The sequence below is a fragment of the Podarcis bocagei genome (genome assembly GCF_964188305.1).
Source record: "Podarcis bocagei genome assembly, chromosome: 4".
In the NCBI taxonomy this organism is placed as follows: Eukaryota; Metazoa; Chordata; class Lepidosauria; order Squamata; family Lacertidae; genus Podarcis; species Podarcis bocagei.
Genome location: NC_138128.1, coordinates 4298178 through 4321062, shown reverse-complemented (window position 1 = coordinate 4321062; position 22885 = coordinate 4298178). Strand labels below are relative to the sequence as shown.

Below are 22885 nucleotides of genomic sequence, written 5' to 3'. Positions count from 1 at the left end.
TTAGAAGCAATTCAGAAAACAGGATTGCTAGGAATTCTTCCAACTCAAGATCAATTTGTGCTGAGCTGGTAAAGAGTGATTTTTCTGTAGCCACATTCTGCCACTTTCAAAGCCAACTTGTTCACATAACTCGTACAGCACTCTGCTCAGAAGCAGGAAACTGGTTTATTTGCTGTCTTTCCTTTCCTCTGCACATTCATTCTCAACTCTGGACAATTTTGAAAATGAAACAAAACTGCCACCCTGCATTTTCCTCCCCATGATTGGTTCACGCACTGGTAGCATCCCAACTTATCCTTTCTGGCTTGCCCACCTTTCTCACCTTTAACCAACGCTTAGCTGCCAAAATCGTGCTGGCTGGGACTGATGGGAATTGCAGTTCAAAACATTTGGAGGGCAGAAGCTTGGAGAAGGCTGAGTTACAGCCAGAGAGATTTATAGATGCCTTTCTCCCAGAAAGATCTGGAGTTCTGGAGATCAAGTCACATGGAACTCTGTGGCCTGGAAATGCTCTATGGGAGCTGAGAAATAAGGTCCCCAACCCCCGAGATGTTATCACTCCATCCCTCAAACAGAAAACCACGTCTTCCCATCAGCAGGCAGCTGTAAATCTTCTGTGACAATGTAGGGACAACCTGAGATATGCATTTCTGAGAAGAAAGGTCAGCCCTGTTTGTCCAGACAACCAACAACCCGAGGCGGGTCCAATTTCAGGACGTGTCAGCCAAGTGATTCACGCAAGCAATAAAATCCAAAAGACAGAATCTCATTTGGCTCTTCGTGTTGCTGATGTGCTATTGGTGCTTTAACAACTCGGGGGACTAATGAGTTGCTTACGAATGCGACAAAGACATCCAAAGCAGGGTGGACAGCGACTGCAGATTGGGTGCAGGAGCTTAATGCAAGATAGAAACCGAGGAGCCTTAAGGACTGCTGCTGCCCCTTGCAGATGCATTTGACCGCTCAAAGCTGCCATGAATTCTGTGGGGAGGCCTCAGGGAAGCCAGCATCTCTCAGCTTCTGCAAAATGAGGGTGAACATCATCTGGGGTGGCCACCAACCAGGGCAGCTTTAAAAGGAGCTTGGACCAATCCATGCAAGGTATGGCCATCCACGGCTACCAGCCACAAAGACTATGCCCTGGTCCCCCAGTCGGAAGCAGCATGGCTCTGAGCACCAGTTGCTGGGGAGTGCGCTGTTGCACTCAGGTCCTGCCTGTGGGCTTCCCAGAGGGATCTAGTTGGTCACTGCGAGAACAGGAAGCTGCAATAGAGGCTCCTTTGGTGTGATCCAGGATATTATCTTGCTTTTCAACAGTGCCCCCCTTTGGGTCTGATCCAGCTACAGGACTCAGCCTCTAACTTGCAGGGCTGTTGTAACGATTACTGAGATAATACACATGAAGCACTGTCCACTCTTCGCAAATTCTAAATATTAGGTATTAACAAATCTGCTAGCTTTTAGTCTCCACACCAGGAGCATCCCTATGCACATCAAAGGTCAGGATCCTTAAAAAAAAAAAAAAAGCTGTCCTGTGAATCCTGGAAATGACACACGTCCATAATGATCGCAGGTGCTTCAAGACAGAGTCTTGACTATCCAAGGACACAATGCCTCGCTTTGCTTTGCTACGGCACACAAGATGGGCAATCTGTAAAGCCCTGTGCATACTGATAGGACTATACAAATAGACCCATTACCATAATTTCATAATCATTCAAAGTACTTAAAGGAAAACAAGGACGGCGGCAAGGTACACATTCTGTGGGGGGAAGTGGAGAGATCAGCGTGGCTAGGGAAAACCTTACACTGGGCTTCGTGCAAGTCTGCATGTTCCAACCGATTTGTTCAGCAAATTGAACAATAAAATGAAAAGGAATTGACTGAGCCCAACACCTCCTTGCAGCAGCAGAAATCACCTGCGTCCAATATGCCCTGAGCCAGGATTGCTCCAAACTTGGCCATCACATCGTCGTGTTTATCGTTGATGACTTTGGAATAGAGCTGCCTGAACTGGCTGACCTGCAAGAGAGAAGAGAAGGGCAAGGTTTGAAACACAACTATAAAACAAAACAAAACAAAACTGCAGAAGGGAAACCCATCAAGGTGCAGGGGATTCCAAACACAATTCTGTGATCCTTTAAACAAATTGGTTTATTCATTCACCGTTCCATTTATATCCCACCTTTCCTCCAATGAGCTCAAAGTGGCATACATACATTTTCCCTCACTCCATTTCATCCTCACAACAAGCCTACAAGGCAGGTGAGGCTCAGAGAGGCAGTGACTGGCATCCAGTGGCCTTTCTTGCCTGAGTGGGGATCTGAACCCGGGTTTCCCAGGTCCTCATCTAGGTCTGAGACTCCAAGCGCTAGATCACACTTATCTAGGAAGACTATGTTCAAAACACACCTGCCATTCTCCTTGCCCTTTAGTAGCAAACTGAATCCTGGGTTTAACCATCTGACCAAGTGCTAATCTGAACCGGATGGCATGAATCAGTAGCAACAACAACAACAACAACAACAACAACAACAATAATAATAATAATGGCGTAATATCTTCCTAGGCTGCAGGGGCTGTCATTCCTCTCTTGCCTTCCATAAGAAGGAAAATCCTAGCGCTGGAGTCAACAAAGTCAGCCTGTACATTTCTGGACAAGGGCAGAAAGAATGTTCCAAAGGCAGGATGCAATTCCTCCCCGTTACTCAATTTTCTCTAATAAATCAAACCAAATTATGGAAGCCGCTAATATGATTCCTTCCTAAGCCAATTCCTCCGCATGCTTAGAATTGCTTTAGAGTAATGAATGGAGCGGCGTTTCCGTAAAAGCCCACGACGAAAGAAAACAAGGAAACTGCTTTACATGCATTCGGCATTTATTTCCCTGGATGGGTTTGAAGTCTCTTAACAAATTCCGGTTGGTGGGGGGCGAACTGACTAAAAGACTAACGAGGACTTTAAGTGCTCCCCTCTCCTCCCCCCATGGGCATTTACACAGGGCTTAGCTCCACAAGCTTCCCTGTCTCAGAGAACAAGGGCAGGGACAAGGAATTCACCCCAGAGTTTTCTGCAAAGAGGATACCTTCCTGGGCCTGTGTCACTCTGATTAATTGGGCTTTTGTGCCCTCTTAGTTACTCCGAGCTGCTGAGAGTGTCCCTGTTTTCTATTGTTTTCTGTTACTTTATAGTGCTTTCCAGATCTCCTTTAGGAAGGAGTCGGATGTAGTCTGAAATAAATCAAGTACAAAAGAAACAGGGCACCTGTATCGTGTCCCGGAGGCAGGGAGGTGGAGTGGCTTGACGCAGAAGCGCAGGCTAGCCATCTGCACTCCTGGCACTTCTCTGGGGCTCAACTGCTCCCTCCCACTGTAACTTTGCCTATATAAATTGCCCATCAAGGTCCCATGACAAACATTGGTGTCTGATAGGCAGATATTTAACAACTATAGGCCTGAGGGTCCCACCCTTGGAGAAGCCTAGCACACATGCCATCGCCATTTTTAGAAGGCATCTGCAACACTGACTGTCACTGGCAACAGCAGTGGTGCAGCAATAAAACTGATAGCACATTTGCCAAGCTAAGCAGGGTCCAGTATGGTTTCAAATTGGATGGGGGACGGCGTGTTGAGATTCCTGCATTGCAGGGGACTAGATGACCCAAGGGGTCCCTTTCCAACTGTACAGTTCTATGATTCTATATGAATCACAAGTAAATTTATCTAAAGTTATCTCTCCCCATTCTTAAAAAAATCAGCCCTGAGTGCTCACTGGAAGGACAGATCCTGAAGCTGAGGCTCCAAGACTTTGGCCACCTCATGAGAAGAGAAGACTCCCTGGAAAAGACCCTGATGTTGGGAAAGATAGAGGGCACAAGGAGAAGGGGATGACGGAGGACAAGATGGTGGGACAGTGTTCTCGAAGCTACCAGCATGAGCTTGACCAAACTGCGGGAGGCAGTGGAAGACAGGAGTGCCTGGAGTGCTCTGGTCCAGGGGGTCACGAAGAGTCGGACACGACTAAACGACTAAACAACAACAACAACATCTCTCCCACCACCACATCTTCTTCTTCTTCTTCTATCACTCGTAGCCGAGTAAGATTGTCTTCCATAAACACGGTTTTAACAATGAGTCCGTGACTGTGGATGCCAATTGTGGATCCACATGTCCTTCCACAGTGGGGACATTGGTTTCCGGGTGAGAGTTCATCACGGTGTGGATTTGCCAAGCGTGCCTTCCTCTTAGCACGTTTCTCCCACCATATACCACACACATATGACAACTTTTTTGTGGTTTAAAATTTACACAGTTCCAATTCCTCCTGGGATAGCTCAGTCAGCAGAGCACAAGACTCTTGATCTCAGAGTTGTGGGTTCGAGCTCCATATTGAGCAAAAGATTCCTGCGTTGCAGGGGGCTGGATTAGATGACCGGTGTGGTCCCTTCCAACTCCATGATTCTTTTTTCCATTCCTTCCTGGCGGCTCAGAATGGGCAAACGATTCATTTTTAAAAAGACACACATAATAAGACCACCACACCAGTGAAATTAAAGTTACCCTCCTGCACACATGCCAGCTTAATCCAGATGTTGAATGCCAGCCCAACAAGGGAAAGTTTTACAGCTCTTCCCAACAACTGATGTTCTCAGGGTGCCAAATTCTTCCCCCGGTACGAGATTCTGCTTATGAGGGAGGGAACACATAAAAGCCTAAAATATTCCAGCAGAGCAGGGGATGTTGTGCTTGAGCTTCTTTCAACACTTTGTGCTGGGGGGGGGGGGTGTCAGCGGGGAGAGACAGAAACCAAAAGGCATTGCAGCACGTGGAAGACAGATTAAAACCAGGTTGCTTTTTGCCCAGGGTGCTGCCTCTTCATTCCTGTGGCTTCCAGAACATGTGGGCTCATGTTGTTTATAAGACCTTGACAGTTGCTATAAACTCTGAAAATAAAAAAAAAGATAGAGAAAAAAGTTGCTAGCCACATGGGCCATGATCTAGAATCCACACCGTAATCAAATCTTCAGAGAAACAGATCACGGCCGGAGCTGGGAGACATTCCGCAGATCTGCTAATGTTCACACTGGCGTCTGTAGTCTGACAGCAAAGGGCTCTGCATACGATGGGAGGGCTGGCTGGATCCCTGCAACACGGCACTTGGGTATGGAAGCTATTCAGCGCCACCAGTGATGCTCTAGGATGTAGTCCAGGGACTGGCAAGCCACATCCGACTGGGAGGTGATTGATGACAATGCCAGAGTCGGTTCTGAGAGCTTAAGCATGCCGGTCATCTGAACACAGAAGAATCACACACCACAGAGGAACCCGTATCTCCCACCCCCTTTTTGTTGCCCAAGTCCCTGATCTAAAGGGCCTTCTAGAACAGCCACTCACACAGAGATGCAGCAAGCAACCCCCTCTCAGGTGTTAGGCAGTTCTGCTTGCTTTCCTGCACCCAATCACATTCACTGCGCACGTGTGTCAGATTTCTATCTCTGTACCTGCAAGGGGAGACTGACTGAAAAGGGGAGTGGCTAGAGCTGTGATGAATCATGCATATACCCAGCAAGCAGCCTTTTCGGAGACCTTGGGATTCATCATCGCAGCGTTTATTCAATTTCTTGCTGCATGCAAACATCACCGTGGCACGCAATTGGGGAATTACTGACCTGAGTAAACTAGAGGCACGACTCATTTTTAACAATGAGGGCCCTACTAAATGTTCCACAGGATTACATTGATTTGTGCTTTTGCATTTCTGGGTGTATGTGCATTTTAAGTGAGAAATTCATAGAGTATGATGTGGGCCTGATGCTGTCTAGATGTCCCTGGACTACAAATTCCATCATCCCTGACCAATGGCCACACTGGCTCGGGCTGATGGGAAGTGGAGTCTAACCATTATCCTGAGGCCCCCAGGTTCCCCACCACTATCCTAACCCTCTCCACAGAAAGAGGCTTTTCCTACATTAAAAATGGCCTGCCTGCTTTCGGCCTGGAAATCAAACCAAAAAAGAGGGAGAGAGGGGAATTTTTGCAAACTACCTTCGGCTGCTATACATGTTGCAAGTTCTACAAAGAACAAAAGCCAAAAAGGTGTGTGGCGGAAACTCAAAGATGGTACTTTGGTGCCCTGTTGACATGTAAAGCAGCCAGAGACTGCAAAAGAACCTTTGCTGTTGTCTCTGCATTCTTTGGCATATTTCAGACCCAGCCTATTGATACAATTGCTCCAGCAAAGAGTTGTGCAGCACCTGAAGGAAACTCCACATTAAACCCACAAATTCCAGGGGAGCACAGAAAGCCCACAGAATACTGGACGCAGAATGTACCTTCCCAAAAAACTCAGGCTTCACATTTAACACTCCCCCCCCCCATCAGCATGTTTCAATTCCTCATGGGACAGCGCAAGATGTGCTTGGAAACTTATGGGGCAATGTCTGCTAAGACTCCGCAGAAACCAGAGGTGGCTTGGGCAAAACTCCGCCCCCTTCCCCTTTGACTAATAAAGCAAGACATATGCAAAATAGTAAAAACTGGAGAATAAATTCTGCCAAGTGAAATGATTTATACCTGTTGCAGAACCCAATGTCTCCTGGTGCTGAATTTCAAGTGCAGAATTTCAACTCCCTGCCACGCCAAGGGCATAATGCACACAGCCGTGTTCATAAAGCCTACATTTGCTAGCTTGTGAATCCTACAGTATAACCCTGGATGGGGTGGGTGCCCAAAGAGAAAAATCTAAATGATTTAGTATCCCCTCTTCCTCTAATTAACAGCAGGGATTGCAGCCCACTGGGATGGTGGCTTGCAGACTGAAGTTCTCAGCCCCCCCCCCCCCGAAATGAATGGGGGGTGCACAACAGCACTTCCCTTCACAGCAAGACTACCTCCAAATCCCTCCTTCCATCCACATCTATTCTAGACACCCTACCGTTGTGGTTAACTGCCAGCTCTTTAGGTCTGCCAGGCCAGAAGACCAGAACTGGGAAAGATGGGCCACACGGCGATATTTTTAGAGCAAGGTACGAAACCTGTCTGTGGGTTGCGTGCCCTCCACCCTCTCGACAGAACTCCATGTCTCTTTGAAGTTTTACGGCCTTAGAAAAAGGCCTGCTGGGGTACATTTGGGTGGCGTCCAGGGCAACGGTGGAAGACAGGCAGCAATTCACTCCACTTCATTTGCGGCAGGCCATTCACCACCTCAAATGGCTGACGAAAGCCAGAACAGCTCAGCTCCTGCGTTTAAAAAAAGGCTACCAACTGTGGTGTTAAAGCAAACCGCCATGGCTATCTTGTTCACGGCACTGCAGAGCAAATGCCACAATCTCTTCCTCTAGAGTCCACCAGGCGCAAGGATCGTCTACAGCAAGCCTTCAAGTCAAAAGGAATTCCACTAGCCAGGCTTTACTGCTGAGGGGTCAAAATTAAACAGGCTGGTTGAGACCTGAACAGCAGCCCACTCAATGCCTTAGAGAAAGTAACCAAGCTAATTGCAAACTGTCCAATCCCAGAAAACCCTTCAAAAATCAAAATTGTGTTCTGTTCTGTGGCACTACCTATAAGTACGCACTGACATATTAAAAGCAGGATCCTGCTGAACACACATAAACCAGCGTTGCTTATGTCAAAATTCCAAGCCAGTTTTGTGCCGCAAACCCTGGTTTTATGCCTCCGCAACACAGACATACTTGGGAGAGAGGGCCTAACGAACACCTGAAGCCCAGAGTTGTCCTATCTCCTCCCAACGCCTGGTGAAGTTCTGAGCTGGCTTTGTGGTACAAACTCCGGGAGCCCTCATGTCTGAGGATATGTTCTGAAAGCACAGGAGGCCACAACCTTGTTGAAGCTAAGCAGGTCTAGTTCTGCTCAGTGCCTAGATGTGTGGACGGCCTGGGAACCCTTGGCTTCTGGGATGTAAGGAAGGTGAGATATAAACGCAGAAAATAAATACCCTCTAAGCACCTGGTTGACCACTGCTGCTTTAGGTAAAGGTAAAGGTACCCCTGACAGTTAAGTCCAGTTGCGAATGACTCTGGGGTTGCAGCGCTCATCTCACTCTACAGGCCAAGGGAGCCGGCATTTGTACGCTTCCGCAGATAGTTTTCCCGGGTCATGTGGCCAGCATGACTCAGCCGCTTCTGGCGAAGCCAGAGCAGAGCATGGAAATGCCATTTACCTTTCCGCCAGAGTGGTACCTATTTATCTACTTGCACTGCATGCTTTTGAACTGCTAGGTTGGCAGGAGCTGGGACCGAACAACAGGAGCTCACCCTGTCATGGGGCCTTGAACCGCCAACCTTCCGATCGCCAAGCTCAAGGCTCAGTGGTTTACACCACAGCGCCACCCGTGTCCCCCACTACTGCTTTAAGCTACCACAATAAGCAGCTGCAAGGGAGAAACCAGGGCACTATTTTCCCCAACACCATCAGCCATCGTGGGGATTGGCTCCAGGCCCGGTTGAGATGCACTGCAGGTCAAAGGAGGTCTTCCCAACTTCTGCCTGAAAATGTCTTTAAAAGCCCCTGCTCTTGCTGGACTGACACATGGTGGAGCGTCCATCAGCGCCACTTTTCAAAAGGAAGCTCGTAAGAGGAAGCAAGAGGATGTGATCAATAGCTGCCCACTGAATCTGCCACTCAGGTTATATTCAGCTAAGTTGCAGTGGAGCCAGCAATGAAATACAGCCCCAGAAGGCTGCTCCCCAAACACGGCAGCTCAGTTTATAGCTCCAACTGTCAGGACGGCTCACTCTCGACAGCTCATAGCGGCTCCTGGAAATGAAGCACTTTTGCCATTCCATTGTGCAACTGACAGGCTTTATGGACTACGTGATGTTGCTCAGAAGCACCGGCTCCTGCATTTTCTGCATTCCGGCTGCCGAAGTCCGCGTCAATCCTTTTGGCGAGGAACGCTGTGCTACCTGCCACAGGAGCGCAGGGATTCCAGGGAATGTCTGAGGGTGCATCAGCCAGACTTGCTTGCCCTCCCCATTGCCCTGAGTGAAGCGAGGGCAAGCCCCCCAACACCAGCCAACGCAACAGCAACCACCAACACTGTGGCCACTCACTGCAGGGAAGGTTAATAACAAACTTATAGCCTGCCCTTTTATTAAAAGTAATCAAAGTGGTATACAACAAAACCATGAAAGCACAGGATGGTAATACCACCAGCATGTCCTATCAGTGTAAGGATTTCTGCTTGCACAATGGAAGTGCCCCCCCCCAATGCCTGATCACCCCTTAAATCTGTTTTTGGGGTTCCCCCAAGCCCCTGAAGCAGATTTGGGGAAGGGTGCAGGGTGTGGGGGCCAGGAGAGGAAAGTTTAATTGAGCAAGCATTGATCCTTATGCTGACAGGACACACTCGTTGGATACCACAGAATATTGGATATATTACTAATATAATATGATCAGTAAAATGGAAATGCAACTAAAAACTTAAAAACAAAAACACAAGCCTGGCAGCTGCAAGAGTCGGTTATGTTCTACATTAAAATTAGCAAGAATACGACTTGGCTAGTTTCACTCACAAAGAAACCCCCCCTTGAAGTAAAGGTGTGTTCTGTTTCTGGTAGATGCCACATGAAGAGGGAGCTGGGTCAATTCCAACTGGGAGGGCAGTGCAGGGTCATGTTCACTTGCCGAGTCTCCTGAGATGGCGCTGAGAGCAAGGGCTTCTGGCACTGATCTCAATTCCCAGGCAGCCCTACATGGGAGCAGGTAACTGGTCCTCTGAAGGCTAGAACCAGCACCATGAAAGGGGCTGCAAAGCAACAAAGAAGCCAAAGGAACAGCAGTTGTGGGAAGCCAGGCAGAGAGTGTGTGCTTGAGCTCAGCATACTATAAAAGCTTTGTGTTATCTCTTACATCTTGGGGTCCAGGTAGGTTTGCCCAGGCCAATTCACAGTGAGCTTCATGCACATGTAGGGATCTGGAGCCAGGTCTCCCCGGTTCAGATCCAACACCCAATCCACTTCATCATAATGGCTCTCAATTTACACAGCCAATTGCAAAATAATGTGACTTGTGTGGCTAGATGCAGGTCTTTTAGTAATGCTATGCAGAGCAAAAGCAGCTTGGGTTTGAACCCCCCACGGCAGGCTGCATTTACTGCAGTGCCACAACCCTACCCCCCACAACATTTAATTGGGGCCGGCCCACCCATGAGGCAAAGCGTGGCAACTGCCTCAGGTGGCAGAATCCACTGGACCAGCAGATCTTGCTGTTGATTTGCTTCCTCCCTTGTTCCCGATCACAGATGTGGATCCTCTCTTACCCTTTCTTCCCTGGCGGGCAGGGGGGAGCCATTTTGGGGTCCGCCTCAAGTGCTGAAATGTCTTGGGCTGGCCCTGCATTTAATTCTGTTTTTCCACCACCCCAAGGGAAAATTCATCATTCCTATTTTATGGATGGGGTACTGGTGCCAAGAATGTCTGGATCTGCCAGGGCCTTGAAGTGAGTCCAGCTTCACAGGTCTTCCAAGTCCAACATTATGCTCCACTGCACTAAGACTAACTCTCCACTCGATCTAGTTCATCTTTTGAAAATCAAAGATGCTAATTGCTCCCATGTCTTCCGAGCTGTACAGATATCTGCTTTGGATCAACCAATACCCACCCTCTTTCCTTCTTCTGTGGCAAGCCAGTAAGACAACAGCATCAAGCAGGTGGGCTTATTATCCTGCAGTTGACTCTACTTGCTCTCTAGTGTAATCCATGAGCTCATCCAGATCAGGTTCCACTTTCCCCATCCTCAGCTGTATTCATAGACGATTAGGTAAAGCATTTACACCCTACTCCACTGCTGAAAAGGATCCCAAAGCGGCTTGCATAAAACCATTAGCAAACAAGACAGGCCTTGCTCTTCCGAGCTGATCATATTCAGTGAGCTTTCTTCACCTGATAAGAACTCTGCATTGCTTTACAAACCAAGTGCCAGAAAGCGATAGCGCCTCATGAGCCTCTCCTTTTGTTCAGAAATAGATAGGAATGATGCACACTGTGTTTGGCTGTGGTGCCCATTGGTATGGTCGACCAAGGATAATAATTTTTCCTGGTTCTTTGTACAGGTTGGCTTAAAAATCCAGACATATTTTCAATGAGGCTTCACCCCTATTGCATCCAGTAAAACAAGTGGCAGGGCCAATCCTGCGGGTAAGCTTAAGGAACAAACACCAATATTGTCTGTATGACATGTGCACTTTAAAATATTGCATACTGGTTTAGAGACTACACTGCACTTACAACTGCCTTGCTTTCAATCTTGACCGCACTTGTTCAGTGTTTTATTGGCCAATGAAATCTGAAGATGCTTTCTATCTCTGCCTAGGGTTTCAAAACACAGCATTTTACTTAATCGAGAACATATGTTGCTCCAACTTCACAGGAACCAAAGAAAGCTGAAGCATTAAAATGTTATACCTGGTTCAGCTTTCTGAGAATCTCTTGCTCCCCGTTTTTAAAAAATCAAGTTTTTAGTCCTTAAGGGTTTTGTGGCAGGCTTGACACAGTGTGGGCAATGTCCCAGGTGCCAGAAGAGATGCAGGATAAAACTGCCCATGTTCAGAGTGCAGAGCTTCAGCTCCTTGCCACTCCCCCTGCCTGGAAAAACTCTGTGGTGGGTCAGAATAATGTAAAATAGGCAAAATCATGTAACTCGTCTTGATTTAAATGATTTATACAGCTTACACATTTATTTTTAAAAAGTCTGGAGTACAGACAGCCCTAGAATCATAGAATTGAAAGGGACCCTATGGATCATCTGGTCCAATCCCCTGCATGGAGGAATCCTGCCCACAGCTGCCCCTGGCTGGACTCAAACCACCAACCTTCTGGTTAACAGCCAGACACACTACCCCAATGATCAAGGTAGCCTTCTTCCTCAGCCTTTCCTGAACCACAGAAGCTCTTCGGCTATTCCCCCATATCTTAGCCCCAGTAATGATTACAAAGTACAGATCTCCAATGCCCAGCACCTTTCTTGCCCATCTTCTGTAGACTGCAGGAACTCTAGACAGGCAGCTTCTCCCTTCTGCGTCGTCTTGCATATCACATAGCGCACCACTGGCACAATATGCGGGGAGAGCAGTAGCAGCAGGAAAGGGAGAGAGCTGTGCTCACGTTCAGTAGATGCCTCCCAATTTCCCAAGTCTAACATGCAAAGGAACAGGATGAGGCTTTTACATCGGATCTATTAACTAATGACATTACATGCATCAGAGAGTTGGATCAACCTGGTAGGATGCTTGCCAAGGCCTCTTGCTTAGCACTTTTGTACAAACAGGGAGGCTTTTACATGTGGATGTTCTCAGATGTCTTATGCTACAGGTGGGTTGTTTTAAACTGAATCTACCCCAACCTACACTGAGAAAGAATATTACTTTTTAAACTGCCGTTTCGAGAAGGCATTTTACTTTTTTACATTGCTGCAACAACTTAAATCCAGGACGCCTTTCCCAGAAAGCCAAGCATGTCGTTTCCCAGGACAAGGTGCTATTTTTAAAGAAGAGAGTTACACTTCAAAAATTTGCACAACAATTTAGAATGGTGGCCTGTTCCAGGAAATCCAGTATGGCTAGGTTACAAAACCTTCGTACCAGACACAAGATATGCTCACACATGCTATTTATTAGTATGGACTATGGGCCCACGTACAGCCCTGCTATACAGAAGTGAAAGAAACCTCCAAATTCAGTAAAAAAATGCAGGGCAATATCCCAGAGAGCAGCGCTTCCAAGGAAGTTTGAGAAAGCGACGTCCTGAAAAATGAGTCACCAACACAATGCTCCGTCACAGCCTTCTCAGGCTGCGTGGTATGAACCAAAGCTTCATTTAGCCTGGGAAGGACTGTGGGCGGCCATCCCACGATCGAGACTGGGAGAGAAATGTGCTCCTGAGCCAAAATCAGAGTTCCAAGAGGCTGCCTGTTTGCCACTGGAGACTAGAAATGAACTTCAGCACATTCCTCTGCATGGAGGACCCATTAAGAAGTAAACATTCCTTGGGTATGCTGATTGTCCCCATCAAATCACCGCATTCGCACCAAAGGCCTCCAGAGCTCTGCTGTTTCATAACTGGGCAATGGATCCATCCAGTTGGTCATCTTCCTGTGCTGGGCCTATGGCTTTGGTCTCTGAAGAGTTTTTACTCTCCTGTTTAGCTTTTCCTTGCACTGAAGGCCGAGTCATAAACCAGGGAAAGGTGTAAAATCAAACATGCTACTGAATGCAAACTGAAAGACCAATAGTCCACTCAAAGAGGCGGTAAAATGAAAACTGCTCCAAGTTTAAAACAGCGACCTCAGCAGTTTGCCTGGGGAAAGAGGAGCGTTTCTGTGAGGTTTCTGTCCCCTGGACAGCAACAACGGTAGCTCCTTGGAGATGGCACACTTTGATATAATGATACTCACGCCCAAGCATCTCTTGCAATTTACTGAACTCAAATATCGTTACAAAAATGACGTTTTGTTCCTTGCAGAATGCCACCTGCTAAAGCAACTGCTATTGCAGGGCTGCAGCAGCTTCTGTCTCCTTCAGCCAAGGGCTTTTCTCTCTTGCATACCTCCCTGGCTGAAGATCCATTACTCACCTTTGGGCAGAGGATCTCTGTCTGCTGGATCATGATAAGGGCAGACGCAATCAAAGCGCCTTGACGCACATAGTTCACAGGATCATTTGTCATCGGCTCGAGCAAATTAATTGCTTCCTATTCGGAGAAAAAAAGAAGAGCACACATAATATTAACTGTATTACTTTTTAAACACCAGGCTTTCATCAGGATTATCAGATTAGGATCTTCAAGAAGGCCACGGAATAGAGCTTTGCTTATTTTTATTGAGATTGATATATTTGCCCACCACACGGATAACAGGGCAAAGGGTGTGAAAACAGTGATTACTGTTTTCTAAAAAGTATTTCCTCAATTTAAGCTCAAAAACAGAAGGGAGATTTAACACTTTCCTGAAGGAAATCTGTGTTTGTTAGAAGCTTAGGTGTGACAGGTAAGCAATTTATCTGATGCTATAAATGATGCCTATTTTAGGCAACGGGGAGTTTTGTTTTGTCTCACCACTACCAGGCTTGATGAGCTCCTTGAACATCAATGCACTTTAGTTGACTCATTGATGTGCCTCAGGGCTCACACTGAGAAAATCCTATTCCCCAATTACACTTTCAGCTCTCTCAAAGGAGCAGTCTCTGAATTGGACCTCTAAAAATTTAAGAACCTGGGTTGAGGGGAAGCATGTGAGGAAAAGGAGGGAACATCTAAAATGTATGGAAATACTTTATAGGAAGACAGGAGTGCCTGGCGTGCTCTGGTCCATGGGGTCACGAAGAGTCGGACACGACTAAACGACAACACTTTAAAGTCCAAAACACACGGATGACTTCATCAATTATAGGGGTATCAAAATTGTGTACCTCCATGTGACTAAAAGCTGAAATGTGGTATTATGTAATTCAAACGCACTCAGATTGTTAGAAAAACTGGGTATTTGCACACTCCCCCCCCCCCAAAAAAACCACCCCACCTCACACCACACAGAAACTTGGAATTTGGTGCAAACCTAGTTGAAGGCCTGGAAAGTAATTTTTCTACATCTGATGATAAAAACCCAGGACATGATGATGTGCATCAGAGGGCAATACTCTTAGCACAGAATGGGATGTAGGAACCTCAGCCTCTTACACACCTGAATCAGCACTGTGGGGATTCCCAGGAGCAGCTGAGTACGCATACATTCCATGCCAAATTTACTCACTAACCCGCTTTAGAGCTGGAAAATGGATCTGATGACCCACTTAGAATCAGAGAGGTGGAAGAGACCTCAAAGGGCGTGCAGTCCATTGCCCCCCACCCGCCAGGCTGACACAGGAAATCCAACTACTATAGCATCCTTGACAGAATCAGATTTAAAAATCACCTGAAGAAGCCATGTCTTAAATAAAAGACAGGCTGATGAAGTACAGGTTTAGGGTACAAGGGGTTATTATTCTGAACTTTTTGTTTCTTTCACAGCACAAGCTTTCCAAAACCCTTTGCTCTAATTATATGGCCTTTTACAAGGCTGAGTTGTATTTTTGTGCATTTATTGGCCCAGGCCTAATCTGTGACACTGCGTGAGTTCATGCCTATTTATAGCGGATGCGTGAGGAAGTGCCTCTTTGGCCTAACTAAAAGCTTAACTCCGTTTCCAATCTCCCTAGTTCTAAAATATTAACTTGGCCTTTAAAATAGGTTGATGCAGGCCCTGGAAGACACACTGATATAAACAGATGCTCAAGATCCTTTATTTTAGAAATAAACAATAAAAAAGTACAGAGCTGCAGCCAAGCAGGTTCTATTATCCTGCCCATACAAATTGAGAAATAAAACAGACTCAGACTATGAATACCAAACGGCTGACCATTTTTGTCCACTACAGGCAGATGCTCGCACTACAAAGAGGGGGTAAAACCGGGGCTTACTCCACCCTTCCTGCAACATAGGTGCTTAGTCCACATCACTGTCTGGTGGAGAGAGCATGCCCTGGCGCAGGGAGGAGAGGAAGATCCAGATCTTTAAAAGGAAAAGCCTCTTCGAAAATGGACCAAGGAGTCTGAAAAAGGAGGCATAATGGATTTGTGGGTTGGAGAAGCAAAGTAAAATACCAGGGGCACTTCCCAGTCAAGAGAGTGAACTTGTTATTGTCAAAGAGCACTTACAGTTGCTCCTGCAGCTCTGGAGACCTATAAACACCAATCTAGCATTGAGGCAGCTATTCCCAGGTCCATCAGCAACAGGGGACCATTCCATTCTCTCTCCACCAGTTTATGTACCTTCCGTGCACATCACATGAGACTACGCCTGCGTGAAAGGTGACTCTGCTCTTCCCTCTTCAGTTCTCTCCTGGTTCTGGGAGACAGTGGTGCAAGCGAGGGTGAGGAAGCACCTGGCCCTTCACTTGCCTGGCCTGCCTCTTCCTCCGGCTCTGACGCTTCTCCTGCCTCTGATTCTTGCCTCCTGGCTGGTACAGGTCCCCACAGACCGCTGCCCCCCTCTCCCGAGTCAAGACTCCAGCCCCCCTTCGCCCGGTGCACACATGTCAGCGTGCTGCCTGTCGTTGAGTAAATCAATTCCGGAAAGTTAATCCGGGTACATCAGGCTTCTGCAGAGCATGTGAGAGTGTGGCAAGGCGGAGGAGATCCTCAGAAGGTGAAGTAAAGCAGGAATATGAAAGGGCAAAAAAGCACAGAGCAGAATCCGTGAGCTGAATGTAGCAGATGCTCTGTTATATGGGAGTCTGCAAACAGGAAGGGGCAGCTTACACAGAGACAGGAAAAGCCAGTAACTGATCATGGTGGAAAGGCAGAGAGAGATGAAGAGCTGGTCTGCAGGAGGCCTAACAGCAAAGCAGTGGCCCATGAAGACCCTCGGTTCAAGTCCATTTGAGATTATTGGCCTGGGAATAGCTGCCTAGACACTCAACTGGTGTCTGTCAGGATCCAGAGTTGTAGAAGTGACTGTAAGTGTTACCTTTGACAATAACGAGTTGCCTATCTGCTGTGTGCATTCCTTTGGCTGAGAAATGACCCTGACACGTACTTAGGAAAACTGCAGAGAGCATGCATCTTTTTAGGAACCATTCCCTTTTATCTCCTAGGGAGGAAAAACTGGTCAGATGGTGTCTGTATCACCTAAAAACAAAGATAGGATGTATTTTTCTTCAAAAATTACCGTATTTTTCGCCCCATAAGACGCACTTTTTCCCCTCCAAAAATGAAGGGGAAATCGGGGTGCGTCTTATGGGGCGAATGCCTGCAATCCTCGCGCGCCCGGCAGGAGGTCCCGCCCGGTGCGCGAGGCTTGGGGCGGCAGCCCGTCGCCCGAAGCACGGGGAGCCCTCCGGAGGGCTCTCCCTGCTTCGGGCGAATGCCTGCAAGCCTCGCGCGCCCGGCAGGAGGTCCCGCCCGGTGCGCGAGGCTTGGGGCGGCAGCCTGTCGCCCGAAGCACGGGGAGCCCTCCGGAGGGCTCTCCCTGCTTCGGGCGAATGCCTGCAAGCCTCGCGCGCCCGGCAGGAGGTCCCGCCCGGTGCGCGAGGCTTGGGGCGGCAGCCCGTCGCCCGAAGCACGGGGAGCCCTCCGGAGGGCTCTCCCTGCTTCGGGCGAGTGTCTGCAAGCCTTGCGCGCCCGGCAGGAGGTCCCGCCCGGTGCGCGAGGCTTGGGGAGGCAGCCTGTCGCCCGAAGCACGGGGAGCCCTGGGGAGGGCTCTCCCTGCTTCGGGCGAATGCCTGCAAGCCTCGCGCGCCTGGCAGGAGGTCCCGCCCGGTGCGCGAGGCTTGGGGCGGCAGCCCGTCGCCCGAAGCACGGGGAGCCCTCCGGAGGGCTCTCCCTGCTTCGGGCGAATGCCTGCAAGCCTCGCGCACCCGGCAGGAGGTCCCGCCCGGTGCGCGAGGCTTGGGGCGGCAGCGGACTGCTTGCGCGCACCTAGAAGCTTGGGGCGCGCTGAGCTCAGCACGCCCCAAGCTCCTGGTGTAGCGCAGCGATCCGCTAGCCCTGGGAGAGCCCCGCGGCTATCCCAAGGATAGCGGACTGCTTGCGCGCACGCAGAAGCTTGGGGCGCGCTGACCTCAGCTCGTCCCAAGCTTCTGGATTAGCGCAGGGGTCCGCTAGCCCTGGGAGAGGCGCCCAGCTCTCCCACGCTAGCGGAGACCTTGCCTGCACGCAGAAGCTTGGGGCGCGCTGAGCTCCGCACGCCCCAAGCTCCTGGTGTAGCGCAGCGCACCTGGGGGGGGGGAAATAAAAATTTTTTCCTTTATTTCCCCCCCAAAAAACTAGGTGCGTCTTATGGGCCGGTGCGTCTTATGGGGCGAAAAATACGGTATACATTAAATTGACTTTAAACCAGATGACAGATCCATTTTTCTATTTTGAAGTCTTATGCTGCAATCCTAACACAAGCATGATTACGTGGAGCACACTGTATGGTGGACTTAATGGGCAGCGTGGGCTTTCTGGAGTTCCTTCCAACCATGAATTCTTCAGGTATGGGTATCAGCCTTGATGGAAGAGGAAGGACAGCAAGCCTGTTGGCCTTACCTTGTTCCCGGTGCCAGCACAGCAGATTCCTAGGGCCATGGCTGCTCCGTAGCGGACATGGGGGTTGTAACTTTCTGACAACAAGGAAACTACACTTGGACACTGTTCAGGAGTCCTGAAGGAGGAAGAAAAGAGAAAAGCAAAGAGAGAAATTACATTTCACTGAAGTGTAAAGAGCACCCCATCTTTAGAGCTGCAAAGTACGGAGCAAAGTCTTGCAACCAAAGGGAAAGGAAGCAACACTTATTTCTGCTAAACATAGCTTGGATTCTGCTGCCGCCTGCAAGAGGCAACTTTGACTAGTAATGTAAATAAGAAGGTGATGGGAACGGAGGTTCAGGGTGAAGGCAAGCTGTACCAGGCAATTCTTTCTAAAGCTAGAACAGGCCTGAGGACGATAAACTGCCTCACACATAAAGCTATTTGTCACTTTGTTCTCAAACAACAGCTCAAAGCTGGCATCAAACGACCTGCTCTGAAGATAGGGAGTGACAAGGCTTTGAATAAATGAACCTAAACATTCACAGTAAAGGTTTTTAGGGCCCGGACACAAACTACATTTGCCTTTCGATTACTTCAGCAATTATTCAATCAAGTTCAACACACATAAAGAGATCAGAATTTATTATTTATTATAAATATTTGTAGACCACTTGTCATTAGAAACGTATTTCCGTGGTTTACAGCAGTAGAAAGAATGTAATGTACAAAAACAAAATGCACACAGTACGGCATACACAGCAGCCCAAAAACTGAAAATTGTAACAGCTGAAGTCATGAGCCATCGAACACCAAAGCAAAGAAGGTTTTCAGCAAGTGCCTAAACTGCAGCAGAATCCATGCTTTGTACAGTATCTGGGAGTCGGCTATTCCAGTGTATGAGCAGCAGCACCCTAGAATCAGTATCTGCTTGCATTAAACACACACACACACACACACACACACACACACACTAAACAGTGTCCTTTAATGAATGGGAGCCTTCAAGTAAAACCTCTTACAGGAGGGGGAAAATGGAATATAATTTGGCATTATGAAAACAAACAAAAGGAGAACAATTAAGGCTACAGCAATGAAGAAACATTAAAATCAGGAACTCTGTAAGCCAGCTGCTTTGCAAAGTATAACATCCCCTCAACCACACTTTCCCAGTACTGTACACTAGCCATGAAATCAGCCATGCTAAGGTGTCAAATGAAGATCATGGCCGCTGGTCCCCGCACCTCCTGGCAAATAGAAGGGGAAGAAATGGAGGCAGTGAGAGATTTTACTTTCTTGGGCTCCATGATCACTGCAGATGGTGACAGCAGGCACAAAATTAAAAGACGCCTGCTCCTTGGGAGAAAGACGATGGCAAACCTAGACAGCATCTTAAAAAGCAGAGACATCACCTTGCCATGGTTTTCCCAGTAGTGATGTATGGAAGTGAGAGCTGGACCATAAAGAAGGCCGATCGCCGAAGAACTGATGCTTTTGAATTCTGGTGCTGGAGGAGACTATTGAGAGTCCCATGGACTGCAAGAAGAGCAAACGTATCCATTCTGAAGGAAATCAGCCCTGAGTGCTCACTGGAAGGACAGATCGTGAAGCTGAGGCTCCAATACTTTGGCCACCTCATGAGAAGAGAAGACTCCCTGGAAAAGACCCTGATGTTGGGAAAGATGGAGGGCACAAGGAGAAGGGGATGACAGAGGACAAGATGGTGGGACAGTGTTCTCGAAGCTACCAGCATGAGTTTGACTAAACTGCGGGAGGCAGTGGAAGACAGGAGTGCCTGGCGTGCTCTGGTCCAGGGGGTCACGAAGAGTCGGACACGACTAAATGACTAAACAACAACAACAACGTGTCAAAAGGGTTCTCAAAGGTCTTCTAGTTCAAACCCATGCGATGAAGAAGACTGGCTCTCCGACAGCATCCTTGAGAGGTGGCGACTTGACCTCTTTCTGAGGCAGCCTGATCCCTCCCGTCAATTTCATCTACACTGATTTCCTTGAAATTTGAACCCACAGGTCTGGGCCCTACCTTCCTTTTGGAGCAAATTATTGGTCCATCATTTAAATCCAAACCTGAAGATTGCCACTGTATTATTTCATAGAATCATGGAATCACAGAGCTGGCAGGGATCTTGAGGGGCATCTAGTCCGACCCCCTGCGATGCAGGAATATGCAGCATATGGCAACTGAACCTGCAACCATGGCATTATCAGCACCAGGCTCTAACCAACAGAAGCAGTCTCTTCTCCAAGCCAAACGCTTTCCATTCTTTCCTTACAAGGATTTGAGTCTCCAGGAACCTCACCATTTTTGTCACCCGTCTTTATCAACAAACGTGCCCATTCTTCTTAAACCGTAATTGCTCAGAAGCGGGAAACAGCAATTCAAGTCCTGCCCTTTATAAATGAACGTCCTTCCCCACCCTCTGAGCTAACCATAACCCTGCTTCATCATGAAACCATTTGTGCATGATGTTCTGTCTTTTTCCTGAGAATTATACTTTAATTCAAAGGAACACTTGTTCTTGGAAAGTCAAGTGAGCATCCCCGTTCCAGAATGGAGTGATATTTCAAACACGTCCCTTGGGACTTCTCAAATCAAATCCTATCACTTGCTACTCAGTTCCCCAGAACCCGGAGTCTTACAGCATTCAGCTAAGGCAGCCTTTCTCCACCTGTGGGTCGCCAGATGTTGTTGAACTACAACTCCCATCACCCCTAGCTAGCAAGGCCAGAGCTCAGGGATGATGGGAGTTGTAGTCCAACAACATCTGGGGACCCACAGGTTGAGAACCGCTGAGCTAAGGCGTTTATTATGGCATAAGCTTCTATGGACTCATTTGCCTTCTGAAAATATTGAAGGCACAAAGCTTTTCCTCTGTGAAAGAGTTAACACTTCGACAGGGGGCAGCAACAGCACATCCACACGCATCACAGTGGCAAAGAACCGACCCCAACATGTAAGAGGCAACCGCAGACTTTCAAGCACGGTGCAAACATTTAATTTTCACTCCAGCCAGAAATCTAGCCCCCTGCACACGCTAAAAATAGCTATTCTTCAGACGCACAGGACCGATAATGGAAATTTCCAAAACAAATGTACTTATTGAAAGCCACCTGCAGAATACCAAACTCCTCACAGGAGGAAGGGTGAATTTCCTGTTGCCACAATTAGAAATGGAGGGATGCGAACCTATTTTGCAGTAGCCTCACGGCGTCTTAATGGCAGCTGTCTCAACAGCGGCACAACCTGAATCTTTACAAGGATGTCAGATGAAAAGGACAGCTTTAGCCCATAACACTCCAAATGTACAAAAGTAGTGTTATCTGTCAAGGACGGCATTATCGTTAAGTGTATCTGCTTCCAAGGCAGCTATTCTACATTCAGTGTAAGAGACCATCCGTTCCTCAGGGACCCTTTCTACCTTCCTTTTTGTTGTATGCTGATGAACTCCTGTGCACCTGACAATTCCTGGCTTTTAGAGAAATAACTGGCAGCAGGTGATGGGGAAGACCCTGGAGAGTCCCTGTCAGTCTGAGGAGTCGTATCTGAACTAGATGGGCAGATGGCATAGCTGGGAACGAGGTTCCTTTAAATGCTCCTGATGAGCAACCTGTCTGTGCCCCAGAGGATTCTGGATGTATGTTCCAGGTGTAACTCAGACAAAAGTGGTTTTCTTAAACAAGAAATCGCTACACGCTACCATTTTCTAGGCCAAGCAACAGGCCCTATGCAAAACATCCCCAAACTGGTTACCTTCCTAAATTTTGTACTATAACCCCCACCAGCCCCAGCTATCTGGAGGGCACCAGGCTGCAAGAAGGCTGTTCTATGTGATTTAGAAATGTCAGTTTGCTGGTTGTTGTTCAGGATGCACTAGACTGAAGTAATGGGGTGCTCTTCAGAGACAAAATGGCACCCCAAGAATGTAATCCCATTTGGAAGGCAGCTAAGTCAGTAACCAACCACCACATTTTGTTGCAGTGAGTTCCTTAAATTAAGCATTATGTGAAGAAGCCTACTATTGCTTTAATCCATTACAATGTACTAGGTCCCCCCCCAATGTATTTCCATATGCACTGTGCCAAATACGCACGACTTGTAGAGTAGCTACCCCGAACCAAAGTTTTTGTGACTCACAAAATTACAGCAATAATTTGAGAATCTACTTGGTACTCCATTCTCTGGAACAAAAAATGCCGCAACAACTGCACATGCACACCAAACTAAATCCTAGTTGGTTGAGCCAGAATGCTTGACATATTACCCACGACTTTACAGTGGTGCCCCGCAAGAGGAATGCCTCGCAAGACGGAAAACTCGCTAGACGAAAGGGTTTTCTGTTTTGGAGGTGCTTCGCAAAACGAATTTCCTATGGGCTTGCTTCGCAAGACGACAATGTCTTGTGAGTTCCTGCTGGTTTTTTTTCCTCCCCCCTTTTTCTAAGCCGCTAACCCGCTTATCAGCTGATCCGATCAGCAGATAAGCCGCTAAAAGCCGCTAATAGCACTAATCCTTCAATGGGCTTGCTTCGCAAGACGAAAAAACCCCTAGACGAAGAGAATCACAGAACGGATTCTTTTCGTCTTGCGAGGCACCCACTGTATCTTTACTACACAACATCTGTTGGGAAACAAAGTTTTACACCTTCAAAAACACTGATTAGTTCACCTACTTACAGGTAATGCACGTAAGATTCATTTGCAAGCAATAGTACACAGGAAAGCCATAAACTCACCCAAGATTTTAGGCACCTCCTGGTCTCAGTTCCCTATTTGTAAAATTGAAGCCCAACTGACAGGGCTGCTGGGAA

The 22885-nt window shown here is 47.8% G+C and overlaps 1 protein-coding gene across 1 annotated transcript in view; it reads right to left on the bottom strand.

The window, feature by feature from the left end:
- Positions 1 to 22885, bottom strand: part of PSMD1 (proteasome 26S subunit, non-ATPase 1) — a 93188-nt gene that overhangs the window by 14197 nt on the left and 56106 nt on the right. The window contains exons 17-19 of the mRNA XM_081190101.1: positions 18079 to 18193; positions 13589 to 13705; positions 1920 to 2022 (exon numbers count right to left, since the gene is read on the bottom strand). Coding sequence (XP_081046227.1) covers positions 1920 to 2022; positions 13589 to 13705; positions 18079 to 18193 — 335 coding nt within the window. The remainder of the gene's footprint in view (positions 1 to 1919; positions 2023 to 13588; positions 13706 to 18078; positions 18194 to 22885) is intronic.